The sequence below is a fragment of the Rhipicephalus sanguineus genome, chromosome 6, assembly GCF_013339695.2.
Source record: "Rhipicephalus sanguineus isolate Rsan-2018 chromosome 6, BIME_Rsan_1.4, whole genome shotgun sequence".
NCBI classification, from domain to species: Eukaryota; Metazoa; Arthropoda; class Arachnida; order Ixodida; family Ixodidae; genus Rhipicephalus; species Rhipicephalus sanguineus.
This window is the reverse complement of record NC_051181.1, coordinates 142,023,495-142,042,209: the sequence shown is the minus strand read 5'-3', so window position 1 is coordinate 142,042,209 and position 18,715 is coordinate 142,023,495. Positions and strand designations below refer to the sequence as shown.

General features: G+C 48.0%; 2 protein-coding genes across 2 annotated transcripts; both read left to right on the top strand.

Annotated features, from left to right (window-relative positions):
• The first annotated feature begins 347 nt into the window (after positions 1-347).
• LOC119397609 (neprilysin-1) lies at positions 348-11,679 on the top strand. The gene is made up of 3 exons (XM_037665033.1): positions 348-387; positions 7,729-7,805; positions 9,625-11,679. Exons 1-3 carry the CDS (start codon positions 348-350, stop codon positions 11,677-11,679), a joined length of 2,172 nt encoding a protein of 723 aa, XP_037520961.1.
• Positions 11,680-16,690: 5,011 nt separating this feature from the next.
• Positions 16,691-18,146, top strand: LOC119397608 (endothelin-converting enzyme 1). Its single transcript, XM_037665032.2, has one exon. It carries the CDS (start codon positions 16,691-16,693, stop codon positions 18,086-18,088), a length of 1,398 nt encoding a protein of 465 aa, XP_037520960.1. The 3' UTR covers positions 18,089-18,146.
• The last annotated feature ends 569 nt before the right edge of the window (positions 18,147-18,715 follow it).

Below are 18,715 nucleotides of genomic sequence, written 5' to 3'. Positions count from 1 at the left end.
ACTCGGACACCCTTAGACATTGAGCACGGTGTAAGAAAAATAATTATTTTTCTTACACCGTGGACATTGAGGAACGCTGGCGCGTATACGCAGAAAGCTAAAGATCACATATGGGTTCATGCCTGAGTTGCCACTTCTGCTCATTAGCGGATTTGGGCTTCTTTATCCCCAAGTCGCTTGTCGCGTTTTTTGAGGCTTATGAGAGCTTTTCTTCCAAAGTCATCGTACCGCTCGTCGCTCTCGCTAATATTAGCACAACGCATAATAGCATCTTTGTCAATGACTTGAGTACAACGTGCGTTGGGGGAGTCAACAATTACCGTGATTCATGCAGTAGAAAACGCGCAATGAACGAAGTTGAGGCTACCTTGGAGGACATTTTGAAAAGTAAGTATGTGCATTCGTTCATAGCTGCCCATATCTTTACTGTACGAAATAACCAAAGTTATTCTTTCACCTTCGCTTCGTATTTGAGCAAAATTTTTGTTATAATTAAATATATTATCAAGAATGCGAAAAATTATTGAACTACTGCTTCTTTTCGGCTTCCTCGCATAAGCTGCGCCGCTTTTTAAAGGCAAAAGCCTTAGATGTCTCATCAAACGCGAACATTGACCGTCGGCGTCCCGCGGCGTCAGCGTCAACACGAGTGATGCAAAAAAATCACATCATGTAATGACGTCACCATGTATTATCAGGACGTCACAGATCACCAAAGCTTGTCACGCCATCATGACGTCACTATTACGTTGCATGATGACGTCATCGCATGACATCCTCGCTTGGCCGAAGGTGGGCAGATCACGGAGGCAGTACAAAAAAACCAGGTGAGGTGCAAAAAGATTGCAATGTATCCGATCGTGGAGGCAGTGCAAAGCCAGGATAAGTGCAGAAAGTTTTCGGCGGGGGGCACGGGAAGATACACAGAAAGCTACACATATGGGTTCGTGCCTGAGTTGCCACTTCTGCTCATTGACTGAGAAGAGAGAAGTCTCACAGGTTCCCTTATGCATCGCCTCAGTCAACTCGAAGGCGAAAGCCATCATCTTTTTCTTCTAAGTCGATGTATAATTGAACCTACCGCGCCCTCTTCCGAAAGCTTTCTGCTGCTAATGTGGTTTTGCAACGCCTCCAGGATCGGAGGCACTGTAAGCTTTGCGCACCTCACTTTGTTTTGCACTGCCTCCGGGATCGGTCCACGTTTGACCAAGCAATGATGCCATGTGATGACGTCACCACGCGATGTCACGTTGTGTGGCGTCACAGTGACGTCATCAGGACGGCACAAATTCTGGCTGGCGATCTGGGACGTCATGATGACGTCATATGGAGACTTCATCACGCGATGATTTTTTTCATCACTCGTGTTAACGCCGCCGACGGGGGACGCTGACGCGGGACGCCGATCAATTTTCGCGATTGATGAGGTATCTAAGGCTTTCGCCTTAAATAGAAGAACATGGTTTTCGCCTTCAATTTGTCTTAGGCGAACGCATAAGGGACACTGTGAGCTGTCAGGGGGGGGGGGGGGGGCTTTGCTGTGGTTATTTGCTTGTTACCTCAGCGGCGGCATCCGGAAACTCTGGTGAGTATCCTTCCTGTACTTACATTGTGACGTGGCTGTCGGCTCTCTGTCGGTGTTGCTTCTTCGAGCTCTTGTGTTTATTGGGCTTCACTTTTTCCGAGGGACTTAGCTCGGTCATGTCGACGACGTGACCGGTGGCGTGCCGCTAAAAGTCTGGCCAGGTCAGGAGTGTAACGGGAGAAAAGAGCGAAGGCGGCTTCGGACGGAGGGAAAACCAAAACGACCAGGCTTGGTTTTTGTTCTTGTTATTGTTCTTGTTCTTGTTCACCTTCAACCGTGACTCACACCCACCGTGGCGGATTGGCCAAGAATTGAATGGTTTTATAAAATGTTATAGTACTTTAGAAGGGAGGTTACAGAATAGAAACATTACAAATTTGATAAGAAATTTTGGCGCTCGATCAAATTCGTGCCACTTGAACTTCTTCAGCAACTGCTTGGCGCGTGCGCTGCTCGCAAGTACGTGACACTGAAATATTGATGATCATGACGGTTATAGTCATGCCTGTTTTCCAATGGTACGAAACCGCTATCGAGGATAAGCCATGAAACCGAATGGTTGTTATTGAAGAAAAAGGACATTCGGTGCCTCATGCATTCGCCTAAGATGACTCGAAGACGAAAACCTTCTTCTTCTTCTCCATTAATTCATTCCTCCTCCGAGAGCTTCCTGCACCTAACGTGGCTTCACACTGCCTCCAGGATTGGAGGCAGGCAGCTTTCCGCACCTATACTTCAGCCTATCACACTGTCTTATCTGATCGGTATATCAGTCTCTCTTAAAGACTATCACTCCGAACTTATTTATTGCTTCGCCTTGGTTTCCCTTCAAACAGTTTCATAGCTCATAATTTCACCACAGGAGCTTGATTTGGACGAGTTGGTTCAGGCTGAATATCGTAGGTGCAGTGCGACAACAGCAGGAAAGAACAACAGAGACAGGAAAGAGCGCTGTCCTTCAAGGGAATTTATTGAAGGTACTTCGGCCGCTTTTATAGAAAGTGCAGGATCGGTGCGCATGGGCAATAACACGTGTGTAATTATGCATAGCATTATCAACTGAGAAATGAATACTCTATATCAGATAGGTGAAGGAATGGTGTGCTGATGCATCGATCCGCGGCTTTCCTGATAAAAAACGCTTCTATATCTCTCTTTATTTCTTCGTTTCCGCTTTCTTCAAAAACCTTGTCTCGTGGAATAGAGGATTGCATTTGCATTCCTTGCAATTCACAGCCATGTGGCTACCATATCCATTTTTTACGTCCCTTTCCTGTCTCTGTTGTTCCTTCCTGCTGCTGTCGCGCTGCAACTACGATATTCAATTTCACAAGTTCTGCAAATATCTACTTCATCATCTGTATTTATAAATCGTAGCGTTTGAGCTGATATAGTATGCACATTGCTGCGTGCCTTTCACCCTATGTTGTATTTTTCTTCTGTTACAATGTATCTCTGGCTGAGGATAGGTGTATATACATCTGTCGGCTCCCACCTTGGCTTGGTATCACTGGCTGCTGTTCTTGCGACCCGCCACGGTGGTCTAGTGGTTATGGTGCTCGACTGCGAACGTCGCGGGATCGAGTCCGCGCCGCGGCGGCAGCATTCGGATGGAAGCTAAATGCTAGATCCCCGTGTACTTAGATTTAGGTTCACGTTAAAGGACACAAGGTGGGCGAAATTTCCGGAGCCCTCCAATACGGCGTCCCTCATAACTATATCGTGGCACTGGGACGTTAAACCCCAATAATTATTGTTGTTATTGCGTTACTACGGCGCTAGGATTGCATAGTCTGGCGTGGTCCTTCACCTTTAGTTACAGAGCCACATCAATCATGGGATTTCATGTATTGTCAGGAATGAATAGATAAATCAATAAATGCCAGTATCTGTTTCTTCACCTATTTTTTTTACTTTTTCTTTTTTTTTTCGGAGGAGCATCATTACTGCAGGAACGTCAGCCCTCCCTGAGAATCCGAATCGAGAGGCAAGCTCCTCCTCGACTTCTTTAAGACCTCGTACGCAGCTCTAAGCGATAATTGGCTCTGTTCTCCAGTGTTCTCTTCCCGGCGACTTGGTTTGTTTATGACCCCGCGTAGAGAACGCGGTAGCGTGCCGCTCCGTGGTTGAAGCGTGAGCACAGACAGCGCAGCTTGCGAGCGCGCGTTGTCCCGCGTGGCACGGATCTGCACGCGGCGGCTCGCTAATTGAAAAGCTCTCCGCGTGCGACCACTCTTGACTACATAGGTAAGAACTGTTCCCCGTGTATATCGCGCATGTGTGTATGCGGGCTGTGTGCTGCATATACACACGTACACACACACGTACACCGGGAGCTGAAGAAATGAGAGCACGTCCGACGTTGCCGCCCCACACGGGAACAACGGATGAGCTCGCGTTGCGTTGCCCGTGTAATTTGAACCTTCCGGGGCGGTAGCGCAGTCTTATGAGAAGGCCGGACGTTCCTCGCTGAAACGCAAGAGCACGCTGAGTAGTTCCTTAGCATATGCCACCGCGCGTACAACAGATGGCAGGCGTGGAAGCGATCACGTTGCGGGCAGCGGTAATGCGGTCGGTCGTGACCGGTACCGTTATAAGACTGTCTTTCCTGGCCTCTTTCCGGGGCAAAGACGTGCTGTTGAAACCTCAAGGTTAATTTCCTTCAGAAACAGTTAAGGAAGATGCATACAGTAGTGAAGAGGTCATCTTCAAGCTTGAGCTTGAGTACGAGCTTCATTTAACCACAATCTGAGTATACTGTTTAGACATCAGTTATGTAGAAAAGGAAACAAGCTGTGGTGTGGAAGGCCGGAAATAAAGCTCCGATTTAAAGCGCAGCTTTACAGCACCCCACAAGACAGAAAAGTATCAGCATTCCATAAGTCATGGATTTTCCCGGACACATGTAAGTTTGCGCGTTAACTAATGTAGCTGTTGCTGTTGTTTTGCTCTGGAGGGACGAGAAAGTGTTAATAAATATTGAACAAAACTGTACTCAGTAGGGTTCCTTTAGTTTAGGAGTTCGCACAGTCGACGTGATGTATGTACTTTAACTTGAAGTCGATAGCGAAGAAATCGAAGACGATTTGGGAAGTCAGACTTGGACACAGGGGTGGGCGTGAGCCATTCTTGTAGTATATCATCACCGTAATCATCATCATGATTGTCACCATCATGAGTTGGGACCAGTTCCTGGCAGCCACCTTGTTAATGTGCTTTCGTATCACTTGTATATAACATCTGTAACCTTGGTACCTTCCTTCTTTCTGCAACGTAACAGCTCGCAGCCATAACTGACATAAACCTACGTTATTGTTGTGTCGTTATGCCTCAGGAAATCAGTTGCGGCAGGGTAAACGCAAAAGCAAAGCGGCATATGCGTGAACGTGAATGCGTCTTCTTTAAAAAAAGGAATGTGTGGTTAGAGAGCTTACTCAGACGCGGATAAATAATATTGCTACGTAATTCTTATCACTAATCGTAAGCATCTGTGCAGTCAACATTACCAACAGTCACCATCTCAAAGTTAGACCCTCCTCCTCCCTACAAGCTACAAAAGCCTAGATCACGCTTGAGTGCGTTCTATCGTTCAGTCAGATCGTCGACCTAGCGATCGAAATGATTTCTACCGGTACGAATTCTCTATGGGTCCTCGCATTGCTGAAGCGGGTCATCCGTTTCTAATTGAGCGCGCCGAATCAAAACCCGCAGTGAAAATCGACGACTCAAGTTTCCACCCCAAGATGGTACGCAGAAAATCGCAAAAGCGGCTCTCTTTAAAACTCATTTCACGTCTCTAGCGTCGTCAATCTTTCTTTCCAAAGACCCTCCAGCTTACGCCTTCCTGGAAACCATTTGCCACCGTTGTTATTCAGGGAGCGGGGCTCGATTAGCATATAAGCGACGCGCCACTCCTGTGGAGAAATCAAAACACAGCCGGCAAGCCCTGCAGAGATGCCTGTACAAAGAAATTACGTTGCTGAATTTTGTTTCGTTCTTATTCTCTTAGTACTTGCCTCCATCGCTGTGCTGAGAGCCTGGCCGGAACCATTAGTGCGGCTTCGTATAGAAACAATGGAAGCGAGCGGGGCCCACATTCCATTTCCGCCTCAGACTTAACTTTTCTTTTCTTTCCGCACGGTGTTCCATTCTCCTTTCACTATAATCTCGAAGCGGTGTTGACTTGACCACGCTCCCCCGTGGGCACTTTGATTAAAGAGCTTTCGATTAAGGAGATAAGTTGAGAACGTAAACATTGACGTCTCAGGGGCTGCGCCCTAGGGCCTGCCACTTAAAACCCACATCATGATAGCGTGCACGTGACTTCACGGACGCAGTTTTTAACGTACTGGCACTCCAATATGGCGGCCTTAAAGACGCCAAGGCAGCTGTTATAATTCTTCATTGTGGTAACGACGCCGCTGGAACGTTTTTTGGCATCTGTGCATGGATAAAAAGAGAACCTGCATCCGATGTTCTGATAATATTAGCGTGACGTCATTATACACTTCGCACTATAGCGGAAGTGGAGAGGGCAAGCCCTCTCCTCCTCCACCTTAGTGGTTGAGGGAGAGTGCACGAAACCTACACGTACATGCGCTAACGTAATTTCCGGAGCCCTCCACTACGACGTCTCTCATAATCATATCCTGGTTTTGGGACGTTAAACCCCAGATATTATATTATACATGTGCTAACGGAGGCAGTTACTACCTTGAAGAAGACAAGACCATTGTCAAAACGTTGGATCGAGTGACATCCCCTGTTCAAGAACGTTCACTACTACAGCGTGTTTATTAATCACACTGTGGTGGCTCTGCCACGTAATAGTTCACAATGTATTCGAATTACACAAATTTTAATAAAGTTATTATATTCAAGGTTAAATGACATTTGCAATCGGCTGCTTCCTGACCTTCATGCATCTTGACCACCATAGTGGGTAAACGCTCTTACTTGAGGAATAGAAGCAAGAGAAGAAGATACGTTGAATCGCATCCTGCCAGTTAATAGGTGAACGAGAACAAGCATCCTGCCCGCATCCTTTAAGCAACGCCATCAGAACCGATCCAGCCGAACAACCACCTTTAGAACTACTACGAACAAAGTAAGCGCCGAACAGGAATCCACGTAGTCACATTCGCTATCTGAAGGTGGCTATACGCCCAGAATTCTATGATGAAGCAGGCTATAGTGGGGGACTCCGGATTAATTTCGATCACATGGAGTTCTTTAACGAGCACCTAAAATCTATGTACAGGTTCGATCACGTCTATAGGGTGGACGCCTAATTAGTATACAAGGCGGTAAAGCTAGAACGTTTATTCCAGGGCCGTAGCCCTAAATCTTTTTCGGGATGGGAGGGGAGGGGGAATAATAATCGTTGGAGTTTTATGTCCCAAAAACAACGATATGATTACGAGGGACGCCGTAGTGGAGGGCTCCGGAAATTTGACCACCTGGGGCTCTTTAACGTGCACCTAAATCTAAGTACACGGGCCTCAAGCATTTCCGCATCTACCGAAAATGCGGCCGCCGCGGCCAGGATTCGATCCCGCGGCCTTCGGGTCAGCAATCGAGCACCACAACCACCACACCACCGTGACGGGTGAATGTCAACAGTGTAAACCACGCTTTATGCAGGTTCGTGCGTGTGTTTGAATGAGTTGGTGTATATATAGACACGCGAAATTGAAAATTTTCGGGAGGGTGGTTTAACCCTTCCTGGACAGGGGGGGCTAGGGGAGCCGTATTCGGGGGTTCGGGGTTTAAACCCCCCCTCCCCTGGAAACGCCAATGCGCCAATTCTTTATTCTACTTCACGAGTGTAATGTCCGTTATATGGCATCGAATCGTGGTGTCTGTAAGCACAATATAATTTTCCAGATTATGTATTAAACATCAGCTTCCATGAGGTCTTGAGTACTAATGATGTGTTCACCTTAGATATGGACGACTCTGTATATGGGTGTTTTCACATTTCCACCCCATCGAAATGGGGCTGCCGGGGCCGGGAATTGAACCGCGCGTTCTCGGGCTTAGAAGCACGACACCTTATACGCTAAGCTACCGCGAAGCATAACATAAAACTTAATCGAGAATCCCTAATAGACATGAAATACGTCGTGCCTTGTTCCTCGCAGCTTCCGACAAGCTGGCTGCCGCCGACACCACCAGCGGTATGGCGCCACCATCGCCCGCAGGGTTCCAAGGTTCCATGGTAAGTTGAGAACGCCGCAATGCATACCCTTTGAAAGAACATAGAAACAAGTGAAAGAACGTTGCTACTGTCAACGCGTTGTGTAAACTGATATGGTTAAATGTTTTCTGCTGTTTCATATATAACAGTGAGATCTACACAATTTTCGCGATAGCGACGGTAGCAGCAAGCGTTCTACCCGAAAAAACTTTCGGTCACTTCATTTACCACTCTTTAACACCGAAGCGGAAACCGTGTTTTAACACGAAAGTGTTTTATGCCGGGGTCCACCAAGACTTTCATGACGTATTTCCGTCACGGAAATACGTCGCACAAATACGTTGCGTTCTCTTCGCGTTTCACGACGCTTTCAAGGAGTGCATATCGAGTATCAGTGTTTATTACGGGCTTGTTGATGTCATATTTGCGCGGGATTCACCATATGTGGTGTCCACGTATATGTTAAATCATGATCGCGGGCGTTAGTCATCGGTCCGGAGATTTCCACTAGGCGTCAACGTGAGGGCGTTCACATCAAGCGGTGATATATCTGCCAAACAACAGTAGACATTCTACAATCTCTGATGTACCAATGCGCTATAAACAATCAACTACTTCTGTGACGGCACGTTTCACTTTCGTGTTATACCGATTAGGGATCAGCCATCTTTTTTTTTTTTTTTGAAGTTGTCTCAGAGTAAGGAAAGTCTCTTTTTACATTTTTGGATAAAAGGAGGACGCATAAAATCCAGGAGTACCTCTTATAGCCTTGTGTATAGCTTAGATGAATATTTGTTTGAAATATTTGGCTAAACACACAAAGAAAATTGTTGATAGTCTGCGACCTACTTCCCAAGGCTTTCATTTCCCGTCAATGCTTGTGAGATACGTCGGTGGACAAATATGGAAGCCGTCCAGGGCATGTTTGTAAACACTGAAAGCATTTTGGAAGCGTATTCTGTGACCCAATGCTCCACTTTATGATTACAGTGAAATGACTATGAGAGGTTAATTTTTTTTTTTTACTGCGATGGTCTCCTCCTGAAAACAGCGCTAATGCTTCACTGTACCATTGCTGGTAAAGCCCGAAAACTACAGCTCAAGTTCTGGGAAACCAGCGCTTACACGAACTACACTGCAGAAAAGAACGGCACGCGCATCGCATCGCGGCCTCTTCTGTGTACATCGTCTGAGCACTTGTTTTCCGAAATTTGAGCTATCCTACACCAAGCGAGACAAGTATTTACCCTACTGAGGAACAGTATAAGCTGAATCACACTTGTATAAAGCGGTCGAGCGCGTGGCTCTGGACGTTGGCGAAGTCCGTAGCTGCTACCTCGAGTTAGCGACAAGCTTCCGTTCATGCTTGAATTATAGCTCAAGGACCTATCATGCGGTATGATTATGTTTATATCATTATGGCATTCATCTATGCGTATTTTTGCAAAGAATGGCGGCCGAAGCGGCATACTGGCGGCTCTACACAAGTGTGGTTAGGCTGTACAATCCCAGGCCGCCGTCTCACCCGCCGCGGTGGCCTAGTAATTATGGTGCTCGACTGCTGACTCGAAGGTCACGGGATCGAATCCCAGCCTCGGCGGCTGCATTTTCGGTGGACGCGAAAATGCTTGAGTCCCGTGTACTTAGATTTAGGTGCACGTTCAAGAACACCCGGTGGTCGAAATTTCTGGAGCCCTCCACTACGGCGTCCCTTATAATCATATCGTGGCTTTGGGTCGGTAAACGCCTGCAATTAATTATTGATTATGCAGCCATCTTCCGTATAGCCAAGTTCTGGCGGCCAGCAATAGAGCGTAAACGTTCACTTTTTACATTCCAGGGATCCGCTTCCATCCAACACGTGCAGCAGCTGGTGTTCGAGCTGCCCAAGCAACGGAAGATCATCGGCGTTATCCTCATCCAGGTTGTCATCGTCATCGGCGTGATCGCAATCGCCCAGCAACACAGCAAGCGAGGTGCAGTCGTAATGTACTGCGACACGGCGGACTGCGTCAGACACGCCGCCGAGCTGTCGACCAGCGTGGACGATTCTGTGCACCCGTGCCGAAGCTTCTACGACTTCGTGTGCGGCCGCTGGTCCAGGACGCACTCGCGAGACGACCTGCTGGAAGAGATTCACTCCAGAACGGTGGACATAGCGCTTCGCCAGCTGGACCGGGACGGCTGGCAGTCGACCAAGGCTTCGGCTTTCTTCCATAGCTGCATGGACTCGAAGCTAAAACGAGACGAAAATGTTCGCGGACTCATCTCGCTGAAGAGGGAGCTGGGACTCGTATGGCCTGAGGAGTCTCACGGAAGCGACCACCCTTTGAGCGTGATGCTGAAGATGGCGATCAAGTGGAACCTCAATTTCCTTTTCCAAGTTCAGGTCGTTTCTAGGCGCGGGGCCTCTCACACCTTGTTCATCACCAGGGGCTTCCTGGGCATCACTTGGGAAGAGAGCCAGGAAAAATCGCTCAGTGGCTACCGGAACCACGTGGAGGAGCACTTCAAGGTCCTCAACGTCACACCTTCTAACGTGAACTATACCGAGCTCTGGCAACTAGAAGATGCTATCATTCAAGCTAAGTTGGATTTAATCCACGAAAAGCCCGTACAGGACTGGTTTCCCATTGGCAATATAGGGCATCGAACGCCTTCGGTTCAACAAGGGCTGTGGCTTCGGCTTCTGAACAAGTACTTTCGAAATCGGTACACCTGGACTCAAGATAGCTTGATTGCAGTAGAACATTATAAGATTCTCGAAAACCTAGAGAAGCTGTTCCGATCATACGGGGAGGATAAACTTGCGATTGGGCTTGCGTGGGTATTTATTCAAACCCATTTGTGGGTCCTTTACGACAAGCCAGAACTTCAGTTTAAGCGTAGCGACGTAACTATTAAGAGGTACGCTTGTTTGGAATACGCTAACCTTTACTTCGGCCTGCAGAGCATAGTCGATCACGTAGTGCAGCGCTACGCCTCCAAAGAAATACGCCAGAAGGTTGAGAGTTTGCCCGATCGTATAAAGCGAACAGCCGCTAACAAGATCAGGGAGGTGACGTGGATGACCAACGACACGAAAGAAGACTACGCGAGAAAGGTCGCCAATATCGAAATGAGCGTTCTTCCACAATCAGACTTCTTCACTGTCAAGGGCCGAGAGGATATTTACGGCATCTTCCCAGCGATGAACGGCAGCTCCTTCATGGCTAAGCTCGTGACTGTCGCTAATTTTTACGCCAACCTAGTCAGCCATGAACGCTACGGAGACGTTTATAGCAGAGCCACGTCCGCAACGTATGGACCCGCTCGGTACGTCTACCCGGTTAATTCTGTCCTTGTCGCAATGAATGCTCTCGAGCCTCCGCTGTACTACATGCAAGCCATTGCCTCCATCGACTACGGAGGGTTGGGCTCGTACCTGGCCAGAGAAGTGTCCAGATCTTTTGACCCTCGCGGTGTTAACGGGGAGTACGAGTACGGAAGCGACACTCTCTGGTGGGGGGCCATGAACAGGACGTCAGAATACAAAGGAAAGAGTGACTGCGAGTGGAACGGCGCTGCAAAGACGACCGGTCGCAACGGCAAAGCTGTCGATCTCTTTCCGTCTCTCCCAGCACTGGAAATCGCTTTTGCCGCGTACAAGGAAGCGGTCTCCGAACAAGCCATCGGAGCAGCCGACGTCAAGTTGCGTGCCCTCAATCAGTACACCGGAGACCAGCTATTCTTCATGACTTATTGTCACGTGATGTGCTCGGCTAGAGGGCATGGAAACGCGGAGATCTGCGACACCTCTCTAAGGAACTTTCGCCCATTCGCTGAAACGTACAGGTGCCCGATCGGCTCACCCATGAACCCGGCTCAGAAGTGTTCGTTTTTTAATGGCAACTGATGCTTTCAGATTACACTATGAAACGCGAGGAAAAGATTTTTCAGTTTCTCATCGTGTCATATCGTACAACGCGTTGCTGTAGTGGGAGGTCATTTTCGTGGACTATCAAACATGGAGATCTATTTGAACTTTTTTTTCTTTGTTAATACTATATTCTGAATACGCCCTTCTGGCTACTCTTGTGTGATACGTTTATGTGTTTACGGGTATATATCCCTCAACCCACAAGCGACCTTAAAATTTACTTTAAAACCCTGCTTATTTAGGTTCAAACGTTGAGGAAACAGCGTGAAAGACAAGACAAAACCATAGTGCCGTTGTTTGTATCTTCTCTTCACTTGTCCTTTGGCGCTGCTTTCCCAGAAGTTTGAAATATAGTTTAGTTACCTTTGTCGATTTGTTCGCTGACAGCTCGGAATGAGGTAGCGCAGGGTTCTTCCCGGCGTTACAGAAAACACACTTTGCAAGTGTGGCATCACCGCTGAACGAATTTCTGCTGTGTCATGCATTAAATGTTCTTGCTGCTTCACCAAGGACCATACACAAATAGCAATATGAAGCGCGCCTGAGAGGAGCCCATATGCTTTTGCATAAAGTCAATTGTTTTTCTTTTTTCTGCTCTTTAGTTCTTGTCCACGTGCTTGTATTCGCGTGCATGATAGGTTTGCATCAATTAAACATGAGACAATCTTTATTCCCTGTAGTACACGGCGAGACAACACGTTATGATCATTGCAGCTCTCCCGTCCGCGAACTTCACCCAGGAATATAGTTTTCGAGGTGATCTTTACCATAAACTTCAGAATTGTGCCGCTTTATACTACAAACCAACTGGGAAATTATTAACTAATACAGCACTTCGCTTACTTTAAAAAAAAAAATACGCCTAATATCTTTTCGTTCATCAATAACTTTATTATTAACCATTGCACAAAATATTTTATAGACATAGAGGATGACTACCATCCGGCATAATGAATAACAAGATACACTTATAAATATGTGGAAATGCAAATGCAGCATGCATGAAGTTCATTAAGCCTCTGAAACTGCGTTTATCTTGACTCCACTTTGCTGAAGTCCGTATTGCTTCCGCTGCGCAGGCCAGGCTAGGTTGACATTTGGCAGGTTTTGTTATATATCCTTTCCTTTAATACAATTCGTTCAGATGTTCGTGATATAAAAGTACACTGAATAATTTTCACCCCCAAGGGGCATTTCCGTACTGAAACGTTCCCTATGGCATTCCAACAATTCGATGCTTCCACAAGATTCTTACAGAAATATATGTCAAATATATGGAAAATATATCGACTCTATATGGATTCCGTAAGGGAACATATGTAATTATTGGAATGGCATACGAAACATTTAGGTGGGCCTTACGGTGATCGTATAAATGCCTGCTGCTTATATGAAGCGTGTACAGGAAGGAAGGAGAAGGGTTTTGCGTGTACAGGGTTTTGCGTTGACCTAACGTTGGCAGGAATCGGTGTGGCAACACTAAGTGAGACTGGTATTTTGTCAGCTATGTGCGACCAGACAAAGTCACCAACTGCTGTCAGGGATGCTATAGATTTTCTTAAGAGCATAGGACTGGACACCAGACTCTAGCGAAACCACTATGTTACGTTGTTATTGCATATACGCATACCTCTTTTCTCTCCCCATCATCACCCATCATTACTCCTTTTTTTCCCTGTTCCTTTTCCCCTGTGCAGAGTAGCAGGCTAGAGCGCACTAGCTCAGGCCGACCTCTCTGCCTTTAAATAAATGCTCACTCTCTCTATACAAGGATGTCCATAAATACTTCTTCCTCTTCCCTGCTGTTGATGCGTGCGACAGTTTTAGAAGAAGAAGAAGATTTTCCGTGATCGTGATCCAGCTTCGCGAAACTGCCTACGAAGTTCTCGTCTTGTTCCTTCCAGAGCTGGAAGAGGATAAACATCGAAGTATGCAGCACTCTCCTAGAAGTTCTCCTGGCGGCTATCAAGAGAGTTTACCGGAGAAGGACGTCGCCACGGAGCAGAAGCCACAGAGTCAAGAGAGAGGCATCCCAGCATTACACCAACAGCGCTTGCCCGACGAACAGCCACAACGTCAAGTCCTCTCTAAAGATGACTCACTCAAACCAAAAACGTGCTCCCAGGAGTCGGTTGTTCGACAGTCATCCGGGCAAAACCTCGAAGACAAGGACCTGCTGCGAGAAGCCTTACCCGTCCAAGCCGCGCCCGGGAATGCTCTTCCCGCGTCGTTCGTGACCTCCCAACGTCGGCAACGTAGAGGAGCAACTCCCGAGCGTCAAGAACCGGACACAAGTGGTAGCGCCGTTTCCCAGGGGACCGGTTCCCCGTCTTCGCAGTTAGCCCACCAGAAGTTCGCCAACGGGCAGTCGTCCCAGGAACGCCTACCAGCCACAGTCGCGCCTCAAAAAAGCACGCGCGAGTTGCCCGAGCCTTCTCGTCAACACCGACTCATTCAAGGCGTGTGTCCCCAACGCGAAGCACCGGACACATATTCAAAGGTGAAACTACACACGCATCTTAATGTGAAAGGGAACAGCGACAGCTCGCATTTGTTCACGCATACCAGTAGACGAACGCGACTAATAAAACTCCGCTCTCCGACAAGGCCTTTAGGTTTACTAACAACCAGTAAAGTTGTTGGAGGATAAATTTTCTTCATTGCTTCCAAATTATAGCTGTACGAAAATGTCCCAACATATTCTCCGCAACTGCAGTTCGCGATTGCGTTCAATGCGCGCAAAGGCTGGAGCTTATAGATTTTACAACAGAACAGAGCCATGTGCGAAATCAGTAGTACTTACCTTCAAATATACCTATATTCTATCCTGACTCCAATAATGAAATGTAAACGTAGCTGCAATGTTTGGAGTGACAGTAAAATATTCGTCTTACCTTAGCTTGACCGTTGAAACCGTTCTCATCGGGCCTCCGTATGTAACATAGACTGCAAGCCGAACGACGCATGACAGGAGAGACACTTGAAATGACAAGCATATGGAATTAATGGCAAGGCTTCCCAAACAGTCGTGACTTAATTTCTCTGGCAAGGCGATAAAATTTCGCATGCCCCATAACTGGCAACTCGACTCCAAACCGACCGAGTTGGGCAAATAGGACTAAAGAATACGCTTTCACAGGTTTGGTGGAAACAAATACCTATAGTTTTCTTGACCTAACTCTTACTAATGCAGAAGGATTTGTTCTTGGGCTAGTTGGTACTTGCTGATAATCATCACGTAGCGCGAAAAGACAAAACGGACACACAGAACCACAAACCACAGGCGCTACTAGCAACTTTATTAGAAAATTCAAGACGCACAGAATATACGCGTTCCAAACTCGCAGGCGCAAACGTGACATCCGGCAGGCTACAGGGGGCGCTAAGCAGATTACACAACAGTATACGATTGAAAAGCGCATGTTCCGCGGCTAACAAGACAACAGACGTTTGACTAACGCAATCACTGCCACTCTCCTTGTTAAACGCTTCTGAGAGTTCTCGTACCGTCCTATCTCTACTCCTACCCAGGATCTTGATCTCGTGAAACCTTGGCTCACATGCGCAGGCTTTGCAATGCGCAAATAGGTGCGTGTTCATATCCTTGTTCAAATTATTCTCGTGCTTCCTCATTCTCTCATTGACACAGCGACCTTACATAGCACTTGCCGCAAGACAGGGGCATTTTATATACCACCCCGGTGGCGCAACGCACATACGGCTTGGCATGTTTTACATGGCAGCCTTTCAAATGGCTGCTTATGATGCGGGGACACAATTGGGCGAGCCTGCTGGGAGCAGAAAAGACGATGGGTAGACTGTACCTACTGGCCACTTTTTTGTAATTGCTCATTCTGTGCGCATAGAGCACAACTTCAGGCCTTGGGCCACTGAGCTCACTAGCTCTAGCACCATTCGCAGGAGTGCCCGCTTCAATCTCCTATAGGATAGTATCAGCCACAGACATCAAGACAGAACGAGGGTAGCCGGCTTTGGATAGCTTAATCAACTGGCTTTCAAAACTCCTGCACGTTGTGCTCACAATATCTCTTGAGAGCCGACCCAAGGTGACTGGGACTTCATTGACGTATTGTAAGTGATAGTGCAAAACACTATAATTTTACTTCGTACCTTCCGTTTTGGCCTCGCATTGTGCACGCCTCGAAAATGCAGGCATGACAAACAGCTTGCCCGCACGCTCTTAGTCGTCCCCGAATATTATGGTTAGTTTGCACAGAACGCATGCCTACACTGTGTCGTTTAGTTCCAAAACGGTTTCTCACGAAACTACGCGTAAAAAATGACGTATTTATTCTTCTCTCTAACGTAGGAAGAGGAGGCATCGTGCAGCCTGCAAGACGAAAGAAGACACCACAGCCCAATATCGGCGCTTGCGCTGTTCGCGATAGCCGTCGTGGTTATCGGCATCCTCATCTATATCACTGCTCGGAAGATTATCGCGAGGCCGAGGTCGGTAAAAAAGCACATCAAGGCATGCAACAACACCGACTGCTTACGTCACGCCACTGCTATCAAGATGGCATGGAACAATTCGGTCGATCCCTGTGAGGATTTTTATCATTTCGTATGCGGCTCTTGGGTGGTAGAAAAAGAGCATCGGCGAATGGACGACCTGATCGCAACTTCTCAAGACATCTCCCTTGCGGAGCTTCGATTTAACAGACAAGCGCCGAGCAAAGCGAGAAAGTTTTTTCTATCCTGTATCCAAGCCAGCGAAGACATCCAATCTAACTTGGATGCGCTTAAGACGTGGGCTTCATCAATGGGCATGATTTGGCCACGCAGTCAATCGCAAGCCCACGTCGTGACCCGGCACCCTCTAGATCTTCTGCTCGACCTGGCAATCAACTGGCGTATGGGACTACTGAGTGTGCACACCACGACGCATCGCGGTAAAAACCAGCGGGTCCTAATAATCGAACCTGTCATTGGCGCGTGGAGCGCGCTGCTTGACAAAGAGGTCCTCATGTCTCTAGTGGACCACCATGTTGAACTGCTCGAAGTCCAAAAGCCGCTTTACTGGCATGAGTGGAACGAGACCGTCGCAGCCATGCGTGCTATCACCGCTGAAACTCATGCCAGGAGAGCGCCGGATGAAGTGGCCTGCGTTGTTTCCAATTTGGATGACCTGACGAGGGAGCTTCGTAAAGGAATGTGGCTTGAATTCATCAACGTTCACTTCGCACCCGAGCTGACGTTTGACGAGAACGATCCAGTTATCGTGTACGACATCAGTACGATGACGAATGTCGGCAACGTATTCGATAACACGAGTCTGGATGCCCTGTCCGAAGTGTTCTCTTGGCTCGTTATAGAGACTTACCTCGGTGTTATCGTCAGGCCGTATAGGGAATACGATGCAGGGGACAAGGCCTGGCTGACCGAGACCAATTGTATGTCACACACGAACTCGATTTTGGGACTGCTAAGCGTTCAGCAGTACCACCAGCGGAAGTTTCCCACGTGGAGAAGGGAATCTGTGGACTCATTCCTCAAGCACATCCGCACTACGTGGGCCTTGAATGTAGAACACGCTCCGTGGATCGACAGACATTCGAGACGTCTAGCGCTGAAGAAGGTACACGCGCTTGACACGGTACTCTGGCCGGCCGATGAATTCTACGACAGAGAGTCCAGTGAAGCCCTGTACGCCCCGTTCCCGGACATGGACAAACCGTTCACGGCTAATTTGATTGAAACCGCGCTTGCGCGGCGAAGACTCGTTAATGACTCTCACTACGCGGACGTGTACTCGAAGCAAATGACCCTAAGTCCGGATCTGGTCGCCTACAAGTACCACCTCAACGAAGTCCATGTCGCGTTGGCAGCGCTTAACCCTCCTGCCTACTACGACGTAGGGATGTACGCCATAACGTACGGAGGCCTGGGTTCGCTCTACGCAAAGGAAGTGTCCAAGATATACGACTCCACGGGAAGGTTGTTGAACGCGAACGGAGAGTTGCTGGTCTCGCCGTTCGGCGAGGAGTCGACCGAGTACAAGGAGAAACTGCGCTGCAACGCGACCGGACGCCTCCCGACTTACAACTACTTCGTTCACGTCGCAGGTCTGGAGACGGCGTACGAGGCGTACAGAGTCGCCGTGCCGCACGATATGCGGGACTACGACTACAGGCTGCAGGCGCTCGGAGAGTACGACAGCGACCAGGTTTTCTTCATGACCTACTGTCACGTGCTGTGCGCGCCGCAGGCCGACCACAGGGCTCGGGAATATTGCAACGTCCCGCTCAGCAACTTTCGGCCGTTCGCGGATGCATTTCACTGTCCCGCGCGGTCGTACATGAACCCCGGGAAAAAGTGCACCTTATTTGCCACGGAAAAGAAACAAGAAGTGAAATACGCGTAAGAGCGCTTCTATATAGTATATATTTTACTTTATGTGTACTTGACTACGTGGTGCCGTATACATATATGGTTTCCCTTTATCGCAAGCTTGTTGGTTTCTCGATCATTCTACGTTGTTGCAAAGGAGTTGTGCGGAGTCCCGCAAGGTGGCAGAACGGTTGTGAAAATGATAATTGACAACCACCCGTTTGTAGCATGAGGTCCCCCGATTTCTCCCTTGTGCTTCAAGTTGTTGCCTGATTCGCCCTCACACTGACAACTGCTGGCATCGTGAGTGTATAGCTCAGCTGGTAGAGCGACTGCCCCGGAAACGCGTTGGTCCCGGGTTCGATCCCCGGACCAGGACGAATTTCCTTCAACTAGAATTAGTTTACCTTTCTGAGAAATCCGTACGGATTTCCTTGTGGCTTCGTGCTAAAAACGGGTGGTTGTCACTTGTCCCTTTCATAATTCTTCGTTGTTGTAGTGACTCTAACTGTTCTGATTGGTGCGAAAGCTCATGACAGATCCTGGATGATGTCTCGCGTTTTCTTGAAAGCCGCGGTTCGGTTCGTGCTTTATACAATATTCTGGAGGGTTCGTTCGACGTGACCTGAATGGCGAACCGCGTCTGACAAGCGGTGAAAAT

Excerpts from the sequence above, each read along its gene's own strand:
- LOC119397609 (XM_037665033.1), top strand. The coding sequence starts at position 348 with ATGAACGAAGTTGAGGCTACCTTGGAGGACATTTTGAAAA. Across the intron at positions 388-7,728 it reads CTTGGAGGACATTTTGAAAA|CTTCCGACAAGCTGGCTGCC; the intron begins GTAAGTATGTGC and ends TGTTCCTCGCAG. Across the intron at positions 7,806-9,624 it reads CAGGGTTCCAAGGTTCCATG|GGATCCGCTTCCATCCAACA; the intron begins GTAAGTTGAGAA and ends TTTACATTCCAG.
- LOC119397608 (XM_037665032.2), top strand. The coding sequence starts at position 16,691 with ATGTCTCTAGTGGACCACCATGTTGAACTGCTCGAAGTCCAAAAGCCG.